Below are 22,147 nucleotides of genomic sequence, written 5' to 3'. Positions count from 1 at the left end.
AATTTTCTACCTAGTTACTGTATTGCCTATAAATTGTTTTAATTTTAACGTTTTTCATTTTATCGACAAGCAATCCCTATCGTAAAAGCATATCTTGCGGCTGTGTGGTGCTGTATACGTACGTTACTTACAATCTAGTGTGCGAACGAATAGTCGCTCTCAAATTTTTGTGTGATGACACGCACACAACGCGAAGTATTGTTTTTATTTTGTTTACTGTTGTGTGCGTAAATTTGTTATGAGACACTGGTTTCGTACTCAGCGCAAGCGATTGGCATCTCTCTAGATCTCTATGGTTGTAACCGACTCCTTTACTCGAATTTGACCCACTTTTAACGGACATATTTAATTCAAACTTTCTACACTTATCAAGGACCGGTGACAATACAATAATTTCATGAAAAATAACAAATAGTGTTAAGATGTATTTTTTACTTTTATCTAGTTGCGTGAATCGCTACTACCGCTTTTTAGTTTTTTTTTATTTTTTTAATTTAATTTTAGACGAGATTTTATTCCACACAAGTTGAGCTCACTTTAATTCATTTTTGCCTCTTCCAATCATTCTTCCGTGTGAGACTACAGTATTTTGAATTTTTGAATTCATTTGTTATAAGTAATAATAAATAGTTACTTACTGACTACAATAAATGAATACTAAAAATTACTAGGTATATACATATTATGTAGATTGTCGTTGCTTTATATCGGTTATAAACGGAGATTATAACTTATAAGACATTAAAAAGTGGTAAAGACGATAATGAAATTTTAAGCGTGCGTATCCTGAATCTTCTAAAATCTGGATCATCCATGAATATTTTACAGAAAGCTTTACCTACAAATACCTATTATATAGGTTTCTTATCTAGTAAATCAAGATTTTAATCACATAGAGCACTCCATATAAGTTATAATAATTTCATAAAATATACAGGGTGTCCCACTATTGGTATACTAAGCGTGAAGGGACTTGTAGTTTTGCATACAATGACCACGTAAAAAATACCTAAACAACAAAATTACACCAAAAACTTTTTGCTAAATTTTTCCTGAAAATCCATGTTTTCTTCTCTAGCTTCGCGCAGCCGGCATATACGCTTCTCGTGAGTATTTTCTCTAAGAAAACATAATCTTAAACGATAGCTCACGTGCTGGTGGCAAAGTTGGGCGGGTTGCTTGTTATGGGTGTACACTGATCACATAGAGTTTTAATAATTCATCTATTTAAAAAAAAATGCGTCTGGAATTTAAAAGTATTTTTTACGTACTCAGCGTATGCAAAACTATAACCTCCTTTGTGCTTAGTATACTAACAGTGGGACACCCTGTATAAGAAATAGTGCGATGTTTTTATTAACTACCTTTTCCATTACATAGAAAATATATTGTTACTTAAACGTTAAAAATTCCAAGTGATATATTGTCTCTATTTTTAAGAAACTTTGGACAATTCTCCACGCGGGGCTTCTTGTGATTTGTGACCAACTTAAATTAATTTCAACTTTACAGTGTTTGGGAGTTTGTTAATAAATTATCCTTTAATAGCTGCTTTTTGGTAACAGAGATAAAACAATTAAACATTAAGTGAATTAAAAAGTTGTTTCCATTAACTCATTATTATCGTTAAACAAATTTATAAATGGCAAGTTGACACCATTATTTTACTCCTAGTTAGGTTCATATTTAAGGTTAGGTTAGGTTCATATATTCCGTTTGAAATTAAATTGGCAAGACAATAGTCAATTATGTGGGTATTATAAATTCCAAATTAACTTAAAATATACCTAACTTCGCTGTGGATATAGAAAACAGCATATGTATTCTAATTCCCCACTTCATTGCTTTTTAAATAATGAATTACTGAACTTACTAGATAAGATTATAATATTAAAAAATACACAATTACCTTATTAATACACAGATAAAATAAATAAATTAAAATAAATGATAATAAATTCTCTCAATGAATTTTTATAAATTTATAAAGAATAGAAAAAATTCGATCACGAGGCGGGACTCGAACCCGCATCCTTTCGCGCCATTCCGGGGCGGATGCCTGACCAACTGAGCCACTCGTGACCTCGGGGTCTAAAAAATATAAATTCAACAAAAAAATATATATTTTTATTTATAAAACAAGTCATGCAAAAGATACATTTTATACAGCTAAAAATAAAGCAAATGTAGAATCGCGAGTAATGTATAGTTTTGTCATTGACATTGATGCGAGTGTCACACGTGTAGACACAGCTTAAAATATTTTATATACCGTTTATTATTCAAAATTCACTCACGAACAACTCTAAAAATAACTTCTTTAAATGATTAAATGCAAAGCCAGATAAATCTTTTTTGATATCGAATTAAATCACTACATAGTATAAAACAAAGTCGCTTTTTCTGACCCTATGTCCCTTTGTATGCCTAAATCTTTAAAACTACGTAACGGATTTTGATGCGATTTTTTTTAATAGATAGAGTGATTCAAGACGAAGGTTTTATCATTTATTAGGTTTTAGACAAAGCGGTCGAAGCCGCGGGGGGTAAGCTAGTTTGTTATAATATCATCACAGTAAGGAAGTTTTTGAAATGGGAGGGCCGGGGTCGATCCCTAATTAACAAAACAATATGCAAAATAATAATAGTATTTTCTAGTGTTAGATTTTAAGCGAGTATATATATTTAGAAATTAAAGTTTTTTAACGGATTTTAAACGCGATTTATTCATTATATTATTTTCCCGACGTTTCGAACACTTCACAGCGACCGTGGTCACGGACAGACTCTATCTTTAGATAAGACTAATAATATCTTGCCAGTATACCAAACTAACCAGTGAAATAATTGTGAAATGCATCTGTCTATACCTAATCACACACAGGGGTCTACTAAAAATATATTTCTCTTCATTTGGATGTTTCGAAGGCATCTTCTTTATACCTTAACGTGTAAATCACTCTTTAGACTCTTTACATGCAATTATTATAGCAACACATACATAATCTATAATATAAAAATTAAGTGTTGGTAAGCGCATAAACTCGAGAACAACTGAGCGTTCAATAGAATAGACTACGAATGTATGAGATTGACGTAAGCTGTAGATAAACGTATCGACAGCCTACGTCAATCTCATACATTCGTAGTCTATTCTATTGAACGCTACGCTAACAGAAAGCCACTGGTACGGGAGCTAGCAACGTTTAAAAAAAAGTCATTTTAGTATAGTTGGGTTTTTGATATACTGTTTCTCTTGCTATTTCGGTTAGAGTCCGGGCTGTCTGGCTGGCCGCAGTGGTTGCGTTTATTAGTGCGCATCTTATCTGCACAGGAAAATATCCTTAATTTAAAGTCATTTTTTAACGCGTAATTTTTAATCTTTTGCCTTTAGATAGATCCATCAGACATAATTTTTTTATTGCAAGACGTTTTTTTCGTTGTAAAATAGGTGCCATACGCAATTTTTATTTCAAAATAACTAAAATGTCATCGAAATAAGTGAAATTACATCAACATGAGTCCGCTTAAAAGGTAAGTAATAACTTTATTATTTATATTGTATTATCCTTTTTTAATACTTATATTGAATAATTAGTAAACTAATATTTTTAATAGATGGTTTCATATTTATTACACTTTTGGGTATAAATATGAATTTGATGATATTTGTATTTTCTAGTGTTTGATTTTACGCGAATATTATACATTTGAAATTAAAGACTTGGGAAAATAATACAATGAATAAATCGCGTTTAAAATCCGTTAAAAAGTCTTTAATTTCTTGATGATATTTGGTTTTTATCAAGTTTACATTAACGTCCTATTTAAGGTTCGTTGGGAAAAGGAGGCGATATGGTAGATTGTTGCAAAAAAACTGTAAATAGTAAAATGAATATTATATATAGTATAAGTAACACAGTGATTACTTATCCTTCACTGGGACTCATGTTGATGGAATTTCACTTACTTCGATGATATTTTAATTATTTTGAAATAAAAATTGCGTCTGGCACCTATTTAACAACGAAAAAAACGTCTTGCAATAAAAAATGTATGTCTAATTGATCTATCTAAAGGCAAAAGATTAAAAATTACGCGTTAAAAAATGACTTTAAATTAAGGATATTTTCCTGTGCAGATAAGATGCGCACTAATAAACGCAACCACTGCGGCCAGCCAGACAGCCCGGACTGTAACCGAAATAGCAAGAGGAACAGCATATCAAAGAACCAACTATACTAAAATGCTCACTTGTCAACGTTGCTACCTCCTAGAATACACTTAGCTAGGGGGGCTGAACCGATTTCGTTAATTCTTTTTTTATTACATTTCTTGAAGTAGGTACGAGGATGGTTCTTATGGAGAGAAACGTAAAAATGTACCACGGGTGAAGCCGGGGCGGACCGCAAGTAAATTATAAGTATACGGTAAAATAATTTCTTATTAATACACTATACACCTCAAAGTCAGTTTCTAAAGCTATTTGAAGCTAACAAAATCCAGTATAAAAATATAAAAACAGCTTCGCTAGTTAAGAAGCTCGATGCAATATTCTTTAAAGTTTAATACACTTTTATTCATTAATTTTCTTTTGAACAATGTTGTGTTATACCGCGCTGGCTTTGTTTAGTGCGCAACTTATAATAAACTAGTTTATGTTAGATTCATTTAGTTTATTACTTATTAAAACTTACTGAAAATGTACGTACCTAGTGAAAATATACGTATCAGGGTGCTAACTGCTAGTTGTAGCCTGCAACTTTAGCTGTATTCTTTTTAATTGAATGTAGCCCTAGATTCTATACATTTTTCTGCACAAATTAGGGTTTCCTTGATGAATTCTCCGGGCTCAAAATTCAATAAGTTGATTTGATAGCAGAAAGGAATCATTCTTTAACCACAAGATTTTGACCAATAACTCATGTTTGAAATTATGTAGTAAAAGCTTAGGTAAAATTTATTACCTATAATTAATTAGGTACCTACCAGCTCAAACCGAAATGCCTCGAGATCAAGTAGATAACATTGAACTTAGTAGCATCAATACTGTTTCTGTTACTGTTGATAAAACAACACAGAAAGGAAGTTTTTGATAACTTCTATTATGAAAATGGGAGGTCCGGTGTTCGATCCCCAGGATCTAAGGAATAGAAAAAACACGATGGAATTATGAAATAAAAAAAATAATTGTCAATTACATAAATATTTTATTAAATTTAAATCTGTGGATGTTCTTTATTTTCCTGGTCATTTTCTTCATGGTGCATCAAGATATCATTATCTCCTGCGTTCATTCTAGAAGCACGCATTGATTGTCGTAACTGTAAAATAAAATTACAATCGAATTTGTAACTAAATAAATTTCTAACTATTGTAATTACTAGTCATTTGTTTTATTATATAAAAAAATTCTTGAAGGTCAGTAAGGTATAACTCAAAAGCAGACACTGAAATATTTGCTCATTTAAAAGAGTATTTTGATCATACAATGTCTACCGCTTTACATGTTTCAAAGAATTCACATTATTATAATCGCGAAAATATGTGTGTCCTTCTTTATTTATAATTTAAATATGATCTCAAGATAAAACAATTGTATCGACTTTTTTAAATTTGAAATTAAATTAGTTCGAGACCTAGGCATTCTCTTTTTTTAATAAATAGCATAAAATATAAGCAAAACCTGGAGCAACTACATTTAAATAAATATAATTCTTACCATACTCCGTCTATGGTACTCTTTCTTCAATATTTTCAGTTCACCTTTTTTCTTTCGCCGCAGAAAACCGCACTGTGCCGGGAACAGAGATTAATTAATATTGTCATCGTTATAAGATATTGAACATTTTATTAAGAATTTCATGAAATACCGCTTATAATTTAAAATAAATTTTGTCTTCTGATAAAATTGTTTTATGTGGTGTGGTGTTTATTGAGATAATATAATTTAAAGAATGTGCAATCACTTTAAACGAAGTACGTAGTTTTCGAATAAAAACTTCTGGATAGATGAATGTGTGAGTATACAAATAAAATGAGATATATAATATTTTGTTCAGTTCCTGAGATATCATTACAAATAATGCAAGCCTTATCTTAAATTTTATGATCTACGTTCATAAGAAGATGTTTATTGACTTAACATTCAGTAAATATGGATACTAAAATATTACTAACGAACAGATTTCGGAACACCATTATCAGTGTTTACGTGCTGTAACACACACACACATACTCACACACACATACACACACACACACACACACACACACTCATACAGAGATTTTGTTAAATTCTTTCTTTTCTTTTGTGTTTTTGCATTGTATTCATTCATATTGTTTTATTTCTGTGTCTAATAGTGTTAAGGAAGAGCGGAACCTCCTGACACAAGCATTTATTTGCTTACTAGGAGTGTTCCAATCACAAATTAGTGAAGGACTGTGAAGGACCTATTGTAAAAGGAAGAAATAAATAATTTGAATAATTTGAATATTATACACCAAACATTATTATGATAATGTCAGTTTCTATAGTAATAACGTATTATGAGAATTTAGTTTTGTTGTAACAATAAGTATAGGAGATAATAATACTTTTAATATTTTAAACATAAGTATTATAATAGAGCTTACCTTATAGAGCACATACGCTATAATACCAAGCAAGATCAAACTAAATACAACAGCTAGGATAATAATCCACAGAGCTACAGACGGTGTTTGACAGAGTAATATGGTCTCGAGCCTGAAAATAATGTTTAATACATAAATACAATTATTATCTGCCTTTATAAAGATTAAAAAGGAAAAAAAGAGCGTGTGTGCCGTTTGGTAAGATTCCAAGATACCAAAATATTCGCTTTACTCCATGCCAAGGTTGGCCATTGGTATTGCCAAGACGCGACCTTGAAATTTTACTCTCAAGGCGCCTAAAGAACTTTTACTTTAAAAAATGATGATTATATTGATTTCTAGTAATTTAGATAACTTTAAAAAAGATGACTTGGCCAGAGCCAACTCATTTGTATAAAGTAGGTATATTATGTTTTCGGGAACTCGTATCAGGATAAATTATTATGAAATACAACATTTGCAATTATAAATTTCCTTACCCTATACTTAGCCATGAGCTTTGCACATCTATCAAATGTATCGCAGTTGATATTGATATGTTTTTAACATCATTCGATTCTTCTGTAAGGAAAGAAGATAATTATTAAAAATATTAACTAAGTAATTTAAAATAGACAATAGATAATAATTTATTTTAGAGATTAATTTTGTCCATCAAATATTTTTTTGTCGTTTAAATCATGTAAATGATGATAGAGAAAAATGAAAAAAGAGCGTGTGTATACTGAGCACATAATATGTCAGGAGTAAAACTCCTTTGGCAAGATTCAAATCGTCGCCTTATTCCATGACGTGACCTTGAAATTTTACTCTCATCGCACCTAAAGAAGTTTCATTAAACAAAAAAATATTAACATAAAGAACCTTAAAAATGTGTATATATTTATTTACAAACCAAAAGATCCAATTTTCGTCACGATACTGATGTATATTGTTATTTTCTGATTCGGTCTCATATCACCAATATTGCAAATAAATTTGTTCTCGTACTTTGAATTACTTCCCTCACTTACAGGACATTCAATGGCACCCCATTCAGGATACGCCTAGAAAATTACAAGAAAAACGGGAAATGTTTACCATTGAGAAATTAAGGACATTTTAAACGTGATTTATTCGTAAGTATTATTATTTTATATGTATATAGAACATTTTACAGCGAACGTGGTCACGGGGAGACTTAGCTGTTAGCAGTTAGATTTATTTTATTTTTATTTTATTTTCTTTATTTAAGGATCACAAAAGGTCGCTACATGTGTACTTAGGCTAAATACAGTTTTTTTTTATATATAAGTTGGCGTATGCACTACCGGTTATATGTGACCACAGCTTACACACAAGCGTTAACATAAATTTATGAAATTAATACAAAGTGATAACAAATATTAAAACAGCTTAATCATGCATATAAATATACCTGCACCAAGTGACTGGAATTATGCTGTTTTAAGAATTTAATTAGGACAAAAAAAGTTTTATAATCTTGTTCTTCATTACAGGCCATTTATCAGAAAAAATATCAATATCCACTAAATTTAACAACGAGTTATAATGTCTTAAAGTTCTTGTAATAGGTGAATTATATTTAGTATTTGTTTTACATGAGGGTAGAAAAAATAATTTATAAGAGCTAGGACGCTTCTGTCTACAAGGCACAGATATATTTATATGGTTAAGAAGTTCTGGACAATCAACTTTACCATTTAATATTTTATGCAAAAATGCCATATCTAAAAGTTTGCGTCTGTTATCTAGGGAGCATAATTTAAAAAACTTTAATCTTTCGGAATAAGAAGAAAGCTGTAGGTTGTGATGATAAGAAAGTAGTGACAAAAATCTTTTCTGAATCCGTTCGACTCTGTTCCTGTGCACGTCATAGAAAGGAGACCATACTTGAGAACAATATTCTACAATATTGCGACATAAACACAAATATAAAATTATTTTAGTTCTATAATTTTTAAATTGTTTTGTATTACGTATTATAAAACCTATTAATTTGGAGACTTTAGTTAAAATTGCGTCGATGTGTGGATAAAATGTTAGCTTTTTATCAATAATAACGCCTAAGTCTCGTATCGAGTCGACCTGTGCCAAAGATTTATTATCAATTACATAAGTTACTGGAATCAGATTTTTATTTCGTGTAAAAGAAATGTGATAGCATTTCTGAATATTTAAAGACATGTCATTCTCTTGGCACCAATTAAATAGTCTATTAAGGTCTTCTTGTATAAGAAATTGATCGTAAGTACTAGCAACAGGTCGCATTATTTTGAGATCGTCTGCGTAAAGATAGGGAGTTGTATTTTGGAAGCAGTTAATTATGTCGTTCACAAAAACTAGAAATAAAAGTGGTCCCAAGTGTGACCCCTGGGGAACACCCGACATCACGTCAAAAGACTTAGATTGATAACCATTCACGACAACATATGATTCACGGAAACTCAAATATGACCTGAACCAATTCAACAAAGATCTTGCAGTGACGCCATTTTCATTTAGCTTTAGCAAAAGCATTTCGTGATTGACTTTATCGAAAGCTTTGCTAAAGTCAGTATAAATGACGTCAACTTGAACACGATTGTCAACATAACCTATAATATTTTCTACAAATGAGATTAAGTTACTAGAAGTAGATCTATTAGAGATAAAGCCATGTTGACTACAAGAAATTATTGATTTGAAATGGTTGCTAATAAACGGAAAATTTTTGGAAAAATTGATAGGATTGAGATTGGTCTGTAGTTTTTAATATTTGATCTGAAACTATCTTTAAAGATTGGAACTATTTTTGCTTCTTTCCAATAGTCAGGGAATAGACCAGTTCGTAATGATTCATTAAAGATAGTAACTAAGGGTGGAGTGAGCATTTTATAACATTCTTTTATAAATATGGGAGGGATTTCATCAGGTCCCGGCCCTTTATTTCTATCCAAAGACTTAAGTTTATTTGAGACCATTAATTGATTTATTTCTATTTGATTAAAAGATATTGCAGGTGTGGTAGTTGATTTTATAGACTTTATAATTAAATTTTCATTTGTGTTTTGTACGGCACGGGGTACAGAATAATTAGATGAAAAGTATTCAGCAAAGCTATTGCAAATATCATCAAAATTGTTACAAACTTTGTCTTCAAATATCATATAACTGGGTATAGCATTTTTTTATTCTCTTTTATTGTTCAAGTATGACCAGAAAAATTTAGGATTGCTTGCGATACTTTCTTCTATTTTAAAACAATAATTATTGTAACATACATGTAATAATTTATCACATCGCTTGGTTAAAAGGTCTAAAGTTAATTTGTCCATGGGGTTTCTATATTTTTTATAGCGCAATCTAAGTTTATTTTTCTCTTTTAGTCGTTTTATTAAGTTATGTGTGAACCATAATGGATATTTCGCAGGAACAGCTTTTGTGAGAGGTACATTTTTATGTATTATATTTCGTAGACAGTTATAGAAGCTAGTAACCATATCATTTACATCAGTGCAATTTTTAAAAATCTCATCCCAATTTATATCTCCTAAATCTTTGTTTATATTTACATAGTCAGCTTTAAATAAATTTAATTTTGACTTTCTCTGAGTGACAAGATTTTTCAAAATTTAATGTTAGATTCATGTCTTGACAGTCGTACAAAAAATGTTATTTGTAAACAACCTCCACATATTATTTTTCCACGTTTTTACATTCGTTAAAAAGTTTTCCATTTCTAAGTTAATTTATTTTATTTCAAATATATTTAGAAAAAAAGAACTTGTAAGTAAATATATGAAAAAATATTGTAAAATAATTAGCTTACATAAATTGTAGTGTTGAGGAAATCGATGTAGAAGCTATTATTGAATACAATCTCACTTTGCATCCCCACCCAATTTGTTTTACCTCTATTGGTTATCTGAAAAAAAAAACAATGAAACCTGAAGTATAAACACAAACTGTATACATAAAAATGAATATTTATCTGTATGTCCTGTATAGAATTACAAACTATACATCTGATAATGTGATAATCTTCAGCAAAACTGTCTTACCGCTTACAACCAATTTTCGCCACTGTACAGGTAAAGCCGGGGTCGATAGTTAGTTAATACTATAAATACTTAAGCTAGTTCAAGTTATTAATAAAACTTGATAGGTACTTACAGTATAAACGTGTTCAAATTTCTTCTCAATCGTATTTAACTCGTCTACAGTCGTATTAATCATATCATTGGGATTTGTTACTCTGTAAATATAGCAAATATGTCTCATCTATCTTTCAGACCAATAAAAGCACCGATATTTTTTAACCGACTTCAAAAAAAGGAGGAGGTTATCAATTCGGCCGGTATGTTTTTTTTTATGTATGTACACCGATTACTCCATGGTTTCTGAACCGATTTACGTGATTCTTTTTTTGTTCGATGCGGGATGGTATCGAATTGGTCCCATAAAAATTTTATTCGGATAGGCCAAGTAGTTTTTATTTTATGAGCATTTTTGTCAAAGTGCAAGTTTGAAGTCGGTTGTTTTTAACGCAGTTATCACTTGTTATTATTGTTATTATTTTATAAATATAAATTCAGGACATTTTTCGCACACGGTACGATCTGATTCCATACTAAGCTTTCGCTTCTGTTATTTAAGATAAAATATGATAAACATACATTTATAATTTTAAATAAGTACTTATATAGATAATTAATTTAATTACGATTTTAATCATTTATTGATATAATGGACTGGACACTTTTGTTATTTTAACGAGTTATTCATATTGCATGTGCTTTGTGTATATGTATAAAGCACATAGGTATATAAGCTTATTACTGTTAGAATAAACTTCAATTTTGTATAGATAATATAATATTATATTATGTAAAAATTAATAATAATTAATAATACCCATTCAACTGAATATTAGAGTCAGGATACAACATAACAGTGTTTTCATAATATTGTTTTTCGGAAGCGTTACCACAATGACTGTACACTTCGTTGATTATTTTTATGTACTTATCCTTACTATTCAATAGTCCTGTTTCTAATACAAAATCTTCTATGTTCTGTAATAATTAAAAATAAATTTGGTTTTAAGCGAAAATATTTACAGTTTAACGATGCCTCAAACTCATGCATGACTATAATTTTAATAGCAGCTTCGCCCGCGTTGTCAAAGAAAACCTCACCTAATTACCATTTCCGAAGGATTTCCAGAATAAAATCCTTCCTCAGGGCTCAAATTATTTGTATTCTAAATTTAATCCAAATCGATTCAGTAGTTTATTCGTGAACGGTGACGATGATATTCGAGATGGGTGACGGAATACATTATCCAAATAGTTGTCTCCAGAACAGATTTATTCCTAATTGAGGCAAATATCGTACAGTATCTGATTTGCGTTGCATCGTTAAATTATTTATAATATTTTATATATACATACCCAAATATCACCGTTCCGCAAAGGTAAACGGGGTTTGCAGATAAAGATCGTATCGTCCTTACTACAACTCCGAGGATGAGTCAGAACATTGGCCCCTTCAATCTGTATGTGAGTACAGGACGAATACGCTGGGTCACCTTTATTTTGTAAAGAAATAGCGAAATTTTCCCTTTCACTACTCCCTAGCCAATATTCAAATGTTGATGAATTGAGTGATCTGAAAATAAATTGAATTGTAATAGAAATTAGAATTGTTTCGGTTTGATTGTTTTATGGAAAACATCGTTTTATTCAAAATATAAATGTTTCAAATTTCTCATCGTTTTAAACTGAAAGGCTCCTTCATTTGTTTTAAATACTAATAAAAATTATTAAAAAAAAATATTGCTTAAAAGTTATGTAGTATAAAACTATTTTTATTAGCCTTCAACTACATTACTCATTGCAACTCATCCATACTAATATTATAAATGCGAAAGTAACTCTGTCTGTCTGTCTGTTACTCAATCACGCCTAAACTACTGAACCAATTTGCATGAAATTTAGTATAGAGACATTTTGATATCCGAGAAAGGACATAGGATAGGTTTTATCCCGGAAATCCTACAGGAACGGGTTTTCTTTAAATATGCGGGCGAAGCCGCGGGCAGAAAGCTAGTATGATATAATTAATAAGATTAAAATTAATAAAACAACAATTTTAAACAGTCTATTTGTCTAGAACATCACTGGTCTATCTTAGTAAACCAGCACAATACTTACTTCATAGAAGACGTAACACTCGGCACAAGGTTAGGCACACAGACAGATTTAGCAGCTCCACATGTCGATACTGACTCCTTGCCTCGTAATGACAACCGACTTCTCTCGCTCAAGAGAACACGAGTTGGATCGTAATTCGCGTACTCTTCGGGACTATTTAGAAGAGCTGCTGTTATATTGTACTCGATCACTTGGAAGAACTCACTTTTCTGTAAATATAGGGCTAAATAAAACTGAACTGTTTTATTACTAAGATTATAAGTTTTACATAACTTGGTGAACGGTTTTGAAACCAAAAAAACTTACAAAGTTTACCGTAATTGCAATCGTCGAATAATACAACGAATGCACATATTTTTCTTGTCTATAGACGAAGTCTCCTAACTAAGAATTCGAACAAAAACAAGAAGATCTAGTAGGAATGTAGCTTGTTTATAAATAAATATTTTTTTTATTTTTGCCTTCTCAACTTAGTAGATTGGTACAAGTAGCACCTGCCTAGTATATCTTGTTTGTAGTGATTGTTAATGTTTGAAAAATTTTTTCTTCCACAGAATTCTGAATGAATTTCTTAAGAATTTCATGAATCTTTAGACTCACCGGTATCTTCACTTGCACTCCCAGTTTGCGACAGTAAACCGGTTTTTTATTATTTAAAGCTACAACGTAAGAAAAAATACCGTTGTCGGTTCCCTCTTTTAACTTCGAATAAATAGTCGATAATTCAATTTTGATTTCTACAGCTGTGAATGAAGAGAAGTCATTAGATTTTTTATCATTAATTTTGTAATTATGTTCAATATTCACGATTTTTGCGTTCATTGCATTACTTCTACTGCTGCTTATTATTCTTTATGTTGTTTTTATTTGAATTTTAAATATTTATTTTGTTGATATTAATATGAGAGATCGAGGTATTACCTATGTTGTATTAAGATTAGGATATCTCAACATTTTTTCAGACATAGGTACTAAGTTTAATGTGTTCAAAGTTTTCATAATACTAAAAATTATTTTCAATCAAATGATACACGTTCAATAATTGTATTAAAACTACCTGCATCAATTTCCTTTGGCCTTTCCGGATACGTTACATCCAAACATACTTCCATGTCAAAGTTTTCCAATTTATCAACATGCGCAAACTAGGAAATAAGAAGAGAGTCACAAACTAAACATAACAATTTCAAAAGCAAATATATTATTAGAATATGATAGGAACAACATGAAATGTAAATCAAATAGCTTTCAATAATCAAGTTTGTTTGTTTGAACGCGCTGAACGCGTTTTTGTTGAACGCGCGCTCAAGAACTGATCTCCGATTTGAAAAATTCTTTCGGTGTTAGATATCCCATTTATCGAGGAAGGCTATGGCTATATATTATATCATCACGCTAAGGTAAAACCGCGGAGCACAGCTAGTAAACTTATAAATCGCGTAATTATATAATCAATGAATTTCATGTAGGTCATAATGTCAAACATCTAGTAAATTTGACTCATAAAGGGACAGTCGAAATACAGTATGACAATGGATGAAATTCAATTATTAATGTAATAACATTAATTACTTCATATAATTTTAATCGTAAAAGCATATAGAGTATTTATTTTTTACCTGAAAGCTTGGAAGTATTGCTCTTAATTGGACTGTCACAGAAGCCATGCAGTGCAAAAGAAATACGCTGTTACTGTACGGAGCTCCGATGGATAAATCTACAAATTAAGGAACTTTAATTAAGTCAATTAATTGCATTTTATTTTAAGCTAAATTGTAGTTATTACATTATTTAATAGGAACCTAGAAATTGGCTACATAAAAGTTAATTAACTAATAATTATTAACTCCAATAACACATTTTCCGAATAAACGTAGATGAATAAGATATACAGTTTTAATTAGTTAAAACAATAGTAACGTAACACGTCCCTAGAATAACGTTGATTTTTTTTTGTCTTGGTACCTATGTTTATTTTTATACTAGTTAATTATTCAAAAGACATAACAATTCCTTTTTAATACAGATGAATAAAAGTCAAGCTTACCATTGCATCCGTTCTCTTGATTTTCAACGGGTGTCAAACTGAAACCAAACGAGCGAAATCCTTCTGGCTTTATTCTAACCCGATAGGTAGTTGGTTGATTGAGGAGCGAATGGCCTGAATAAATATATACAGTGCCCGCTCCATTGTCTTCGTATGGAGCTGCTATTGCCACTTCTGAAGAATAACCATTCATAACGTCAAAAAAAAAATTATATTCCTTGGAATGTGTGGAGAAATAAGTCCAGTTGACAGAAGGTAGACGTATGAAAGTAATACTAGTTGTTTCGATCTTAGTATACTGTATTCAAGTATAGTAGTAATTATGAACTTTGGTGATGAAAAATTGTGAATTATATATTTTGGGATTAAGCTTACTTTTACTAGCGTATATAGGTTTTATTATGTATTCTGTGTTTTTACTTTACATAGTTTATGTTTTAGTAGATAGCAAGTTAAATCAATCATATTATTGTTATTTTATAAATTTAACTACTAAAATTGTAATGTATTATAAAAGTAATGTATTCTTGTTAATAAAGATATTTATTTTTCTTTGTTTTACTTACCATCTTTTCCATCCCCATCCATATCACCCAAATTAAGGATCGAATTGCCAAAATAGCCTCCGGGTTCGGTAGCTTTTATTATCTTTTTGAAAACTAATCTCTGCAAACAAAAATCAAATCAAATTAACTGTGAACATAATCCATAATTAAATATACCGAGTTCAATAAATACATTATCAATTATTTTGTCAATATCTTCTCTTCTGTACCCTACAGGCTACAATAATATTATTATCATTATCATCCAAGTTCTTATAAGTAATTTTATTTAATTTTAATTTTATTTATTTTTATTATTTATTTTATTTTTTATTTTTTTAGCATTCATAAACAGCTTCTATTAATCGTTACTTATCATATAGTAAACTATCAAACACAATATTCATTCGAACTATCCCTAATATTCTTTATACCAAAGGAACAAACCCAAACATTTATTTTATAATAATATAACTATTCCGATCCTGTTGGTCTTAGCGTGATCTTATAGCCTATATATAGCCTTCCTCCATAAATAGGCTATTTTACTCCCAAAGAATTTTTTCAAATCGGACCAGTAGTTCCTGAGATTAGCGTGTTAAAACAAACGAATAAAATCTTCAACTTTTTATATTACTAGCTGCGCTCCGCGGTTTCACCCGCGTGGCTCCGCTCCTGTTGGTTTTAGCGTGATTTAATTATATAGCCAATATAGCCATAATAAACTAGCCTTCCTCGATGAATGGGCTATCTAAGCCCGCCTGTCCACCTGCAAGAAAACTTTCGCGAGGAATGTCCGACAGCAACTTGCAAGTCTAATTCCGCGTTTCCACCTGCAAGTAGACTTGCAAGTTGCTGTCAGACAGACTGTCAGACATTTCTCGCGGAAGTTTTCTTGCAGGTGGAAACGCGGCCTAACACCGATAGAATTTTTCAAATTGGACCAGCAGTTCCTGAGATTAGCGCGTCAAACAAACAAACTCCACAGCTTTATAACTCGATCGTAAGTAATAATTATAAAATATTTTACTCACATTAGCGTTATAGTCTGAATCGGGTACATAAACATACACTGCTCCTGAATCATTACTATCTATATTCTCCGCGTATGTTGGAGCACCAATGAGCAGCGAATCATGGTTGACGTTCAACCTTAGAGCACATAGCGCTGCACCGAACATGATACCCACTTGGTCGTTTATTATGGTTTGAATGTTGGTGTATTTCTTGTTGAAGAAAAACACCTGTAATGATGAATAAATATTATAAGAACGTATAAAACTGAAGGTAATATTATTTCTTTATTGATGGAGTAGTTTCACTTTCTGGTGTTCTATCATGCCATTTTTTTGTTTTTCGCTATGATTTCCAAAATTTCCATATTTTAGTATCCCTAGTTTTAAAGGAAAAAATTAAACCAAAAATAAATAAAATAGATATATGCATTATGCAGCTTTTGTCAAATTAGTTATAATTTTTATAGAAATGTGTACTTAAGCGTCTTCAATAGTAAGAAATCTGTTACGACCATAGCAGTTTCTAAACTATTTGATATTCAGATTTGACTTATATTGATAAAGTAATTTTCTAAAGAACGAACCGCAACTTCCTGAAATTTCGTATTCATATCTTTGTCAAGGAAAATCTTACCTTTCCAATCCCAATATCTCCAAACGTTGAACTTATTGCAAACAACGATTCATTTGTAAAGAATCTTCCAGTTGTTATGCTATAACCTGAAATACTTATTGAAATGATTATTAAATTTTAAGCTATTGCATAGCTTCTATCGCGGCGCTTGAGCGCGGGGACTGAATCGAGAAATTCCGTAACGAAAAAACCTCACGCTCCCCACTCCGACGGGCGGAGGTGTGGCTTGAAGGCATAGCATGCAATAGCTTTACCGCGGCAGTCCCCGAGTGCCACACATCGTTTTTTTATTAAATATGGTTCTAAGGATTATCATTCTTAAAATTTTAGAAATACCCACATCATGTTTAAAATTAGAATATCTATATATAAAGCATTTGAAAATTTTCCAAGAAGACAAGCCGGTAGAGGTATCTATTTTAAAATCATAACAATTTTCATAAACAAATCCAAGGAAAGTCCGCAAATTTCATTAATCGTTATTATTTTTACCATACAATTCATAAAATTATAACGACAATGCATAAATTAAAAACATGATGACAACGCAACCTTGCGAGGGGCATATTGTTATTAAATTCATTTGAATTTTGTTTTTATTATTTTATTATACTGATTGGGGTTTGACAATTTTTACCATCCGAAAAGAATTCTGCGCGGATTGTAATTAGTTATTGGATCATGATGAGGGGTGAATAAACGAGGCTAAATTCCCCATTCATCTTTACGTAAACTATTCTTAAGTACAAATACAAGTAACCTCATACAAATTAGAATATTTTCTTGATACTTCTAAAATGATATTCATACCATAATTGTGATCCACTGCATCCCTTGGCTGTGTTTTCGATATTAGTTTAGGATTGTCTGCACTCAGGGGATGTTGATAAATTGACACTTGGCCTGCAATTTTTCAATCAAAGCATTATGATAGTCTAGAAATACCTAATATAGACCAAGTTGGCTTTGAGAATTATTTCTTAAAGCGATTTTAATTTGAACAATAGTGAATGTAGCACCCTGTATTGTGATGTATACAATGCAAAGTGAGGGAAGAGGCCCGCTTTCAGCTTTGACGTTCTACAAATAGGGAAACGAACTGAATGTGCCAACCCGCTTATGTGTATAGGAATAGGAATAGGAACCTTTGCCAGATTGTTCGACATACAACAAGAATTGTATAAAATATCCTATATTGATTTTTGAAAGGAATCAAAGTGAAAAGAGTCATAACTTTGAATTACCGCGTAAAATCTCTTTCATAGAAACACGAAAGGAGTCGAAAGTAGAGTAAATTATAAAATTTATTTTTCTCGCAGGAAATCTTTTAGAAACAATTAAAAAATAAAACAATAAAAATTTTATTATCTTAATATTGTGTATACCTCGTTGGATAGGACTTGCCAAAATAACTTCCATTTCCTTGTCTATTTGAATTTCCCAACCAAATGAGTCCATTCTGTATTCTGAAAAATAAATATTTAAATGAAACAAGATTCCAATAATTGAAAGGCTTTGTATTTGTGATTTTGAATTGACGATTGTTTCTACTTTTACTACGTCTTTGTGTAATTAAGTAATGAGTATAAAATATAAATAAATAATAATAAATAAATTATTTTTTTATTTCCAGATATTCATCCATATTTGTGTTAGTATACATTAATCTTAGAAACTATGTTAGTAATACGTATTATAAAATTACATTCAATACGATTAAAAAACATTAAATTCATACATATAAAAAAAGATATTTTGTCAAACATTATATTAAACATTATATTTTTTTTTTGACTTTACAAAATATTATAGTGGACGATATATTTTAAAATTGCTATGGAAATACATGGCTTTTCTTACTCGAGGTGTTTTGCCCTCTAGAGAATAATTCAGTAGAATTTACTTGAATATTGTCTTCTCGGCAAAGAGAAAAGTATATTTCCTGGTAACGCCAATATAATTAAAATAGTAAATGTAGAAATTAAATGTTTATTATTTGTGGTGTATTCCTTCATCCTTCCCTACATACGAGCACAACCAATCATCGCGCGCTATTTAGCGCTCGTCACGTGACCTACCTATGTCACGAACGACAGCCAGCACTTCTCTCCGATCTTTCGCGAGGATCGGGACTCACCGCCGGAGAGCTTCCACGAGGCTCTCTAGATCATCAGGCATTGTGCATTGTGCTTTTGTAACACCCCCGGGGCATCCCGTGCCCCGGCCCTTGGTCGCGCTCACCGCCGCGTGTGTGTTTGTGTGGAGTGTTGGACTGGACCCGTTCTTGCCCGCCGCGAGCTGGAGGACCCTGACCGCGTGGCGCGGCGTGTGTTCTGGACGCTACTCCCTCCGACGAGGTATGTGCCGTGTGTTCCCGTCTTTCCCCTCTTTGCTAACACCACGTTGATCTAAATACAGTCCACTTTTATATCGAGAATATATTTACGTATATTTTTTATATTGGCGCGACCATTGATTGGTACCTTCGATCCGGATAGTAACCATTGTTAGTCCTTACGAATCGTACATTACCTGATGATTCCACCGCCCTTATTAGGATACTCATTGTGTAGGCCCTAATAAGCGTATTAGTAGTATCTTCAATGCGAAATACTATTTAATTTACCGCGTAGAACGACAATGCGTCTTCTACTATTCATATAAAATATATTTTAAACCCGCCCTTATTAGGATACTCATTGTAGGCCCTAATAAGTGATTTAATAGTACATTCATTGTGAAATAACTATAACCGCATAGATCGACATTGCGTCATCTATTATTTTCCGCTTAAAATATATTTTATTCCGCCCGTGACATTAAGTTACGCGTATATTATAATTAAAATAGTTAATTAAAACTATATTCATATCGTTTATCCGCAGTTATAACGCTAAAATCATTATAAATCGAACATATTACATCATATTTATCTACGGTCTACCCGCACTCGAAATTTATCGAGTACCTACATTCCGCAATCCGCTGTTATAATCCGACCATATTGTAATTGCATAGTGCATACTCGGTCTTATTACGCTTGCGTCACTGACCTACTTAATTTGGTCGTATTACTTGTTATTGTAACTTTTATTGTAACATTCTCTGTTTGAATATTTACTTTTGTTATTAAAAATGCCGCCTAAGAAAATGACTAAGTTACCTGATAGTGACGCTTCGGATGTTAATGATTCGGAAGATATAAATGATTCGCAGTTATCCATGTTATTAGCTAAACGCGAAGTTATATTCGAAATGGTGCAACAAATGTATGATTTGTCTTTAAACGTTCATAACAACGCCTCGCTTATGGAAAGTTTCCTTGACGAGTGCGCGCAGATAGAATCACTACGTGAAAGATTTGAAAAATGTTTAGACGAATACAATACTCGCTTATTATCGTTAACACCTACCGCGAAACCTGATTATAAAAGCCTCGTTGCATTCGAGTCTTTATATAGCAGAGTTATAAGAATTAAATCTCAATATTCGCAACCATGTCCGTCACACGGAGATATTAATAATTTGCATAAAAATAGGCCTAAATTACCGCCTATCGAATTAGTACCATTTTCGGGTGATATTCGCTCATTTCCGCTGTTTCTTTCGAATTTTGAATCAATTGTTCATAACAATCCCGGCCTTACAGATGCCGAGCGCTTATATTATTTACTAGGTAAATTAACGGGGAAGGCCACAACTGTTATAGCTGGTATAACCCCCTCCGCTGAAAATTATAATTTAATTTTACAAACTTTAAAAGATAAATATGATGATAAACGTATGTTAGTTTCCGCGTATTTAAATCAAATGTTTGATTTTAAACCTTTGCATTGTGCGTCCGCAACAAACTTTGATTTATTTACAGATAACTTTATTAGCGCGGTGCGCGCCTTACAAAATATAAAGTTAGATAATATTACAGATTTAATGATTGTTCATATCGCGCTGAAGAAGTTAGACTCAGATACTGTTCGCGCTTTCGAGACTGAGTTTGGTAGTGAAATGCCTACTTTTGATAACTTAGTTCAATTTATTCAAACTCGTGCGAAGGTATTAGAACGCATTCATCCTTCCACAAATTCGGGAATAAATAAACCGCCTCGAAAGAATAAGAATAATTATAACCGCAGTTCAAATAATAGATACTTCTTCCGCACCGCCTAAGACGTATCAGTCTTACGTAACAACAGCTGATTCCGCTTATAGTTGTCTTTGTAAAAATATTACGCATCAACATTTATATAAATGTTCGAGTTTTCATAAAATGAGTCCGCAGGAACGTTTGAAATACGTAAAGGATAGAAACGCGTGTATAAATTGTCTCAGTATAAAACATCGAGTTTCTAGTTGCTCATCTTATTCTAATTGTCGCGTTTGTAAATTAAAACATCATACAATGTTACATTTGAAACGCGAATCTTCCATACCCGCGCCTGCGTCTCATCCCCCGCCGCGCAGCACACCGCCGTTGCCTGCGCCGTCGCCGCCGTCGGGCGAGTGCGTCCGCACTGACGTAGCGCTATTTACCGCTATACAGCTGATACTGATAACGCATTTCAATGCAACGCGCCCGCGAATAAACAATGTACTATTTTATTATCAACCGCTGAAGTCGTAGCTTATAATTGTAAAGGTGAACGGCTTATTATTCGCGCGCTTTTAGATTCCGCTTCGCAAAGTCACTTCATTACGAATGAATGTTGTGAACGCTTAGGTATTAAACCGCAGAAAACCGAACGTACTATTAAACACTTGACCGTAATTTGAAGCTTACTTATTGAGAAGGTACCTAGCTTTTTCCGACTATTTTCCCTCTCTTTCTCGTTGTATATATGCTATCTCTCTCGCACACGGCACACCTCCCACCAGGTGGCGCGGCCGGCGCACGATAATGTGCAGGCGCTAGATCTTCTTCATTGGCGTCTAGCTTCCGCCGCGAGAAGGTTGTCTACAAGACTACAACCTTGGTGCTATTAAGTATTAAGTATTGCATATTGCAAGTGCTAAAAGTGTGAAAAAGTGTATCCCGTCGGATCGGTACAGTGAGTTATTTTTACATCTATTGTAAT

The 22,147-nt window shown here is 32.0% G+C and overlaps 1 protein-coding gene across 1 annotated transcript in view; it reads right to left on the bottom strand.

Annotated features, from left to right (window-relative positions):
- Positions 1 to 5,190: 5,190 nt before the first annotated feature.
- Positions 5,191 to 22,147, bottom strand: part of LOC123690866 (integrin alpha-4-like) — a 33,622-nt gene continuing 16,665 nt past the window's right edge. The window contains exons 7-25 of the mRNA XM_045634965.1: positions 18,461 to 18,541; positions 17,886 to 17,978; positions 17,076 to 17,161; positions 16,460 to 16,669; positions 15,447 to 15,546; positions 14,881 to 15,054; positions 14,453 to 14,550; positions 13,891 to 13,978; positions 13,434 to 13,576; positions 12,834 to 13,042; positions 12,072 to 12,288; positions 11,533 to 11,693; positions 10,792 to 10,873; positions 10,448 to 10,543; positions 7,532 to 7,682; positions 7,116 to 7,197; positions 6,637 to 6,748; positions 5,723 to 5,794; positions 5,191 to 5,324 (exon numbers count right to left, since the gene is read on the bottom strand). Coding sequence (XP_045490921.1) covers positions 5,220 to 5,324; positions 5,723 to 5,794; positions 6,637 to 6,748; positions 7,116 to 7,197; positions 7,532 to 7,682; positions 10,448 to 10,543; positions 10,792 to 10,873; positions 11,533 to 11,693; positions 12,072 to 12,288; positions 12,834 to 13,042; positions 13,434 to 13,576; positions 13,891 to 13,978; positions 14,453 to 14,550; positions 14,881 to 15,054; positions 15,447 to 15,546; positions 16,460 to 16,669; positions 17,076 to 17,161; positions 17,886 to 17,978; positions 18,461 to 18,541 — 2,360 coding nt within the window. The 3' untranslated portion in view covers positions 5,191 to 5,219. The remainder of the gene's footprint in view (positions 5,325 to 5,722; positions 5,795 to 6,636; positions 6,749 to 7,115; positions 7,198 to 7,531; positions 7,683 to 10,447; positions 10,544 to 10,791; positions 10,874 to 11,532; positions 11,694 to 12,071; positions 12,289 to 12,833; positions 13,043 to 13,433; positions 13,577 to 13,890; positions 13,979 to 14,452; positions 14,551 to 14,880; positions 15,055 to 15,446; positions 15,547 to 16,459; positions 16,670 to 17,075; positions 17,162 to 17,885; positions 17,979 to 18,460; positions 18,542 to 22,147) is intronic.

This window comes from Colias croceus, chromosome 4 (genome assembly GCF_905220415.1).
Source record: "Colias croceus chromosome 4, ilColCroc2.1".
In the NCBI taxonomy this organism is placed as follows: Eukaryota; Metazoa; Arthropoda; class Insecta; order Lepidoptera; family Pieridae; genus Colias; species Colias croceus.
Note: the sequence above shows the minus strand (reverse complement) of the source record. Positions and strands in the feature narration are given on the sequence as shown.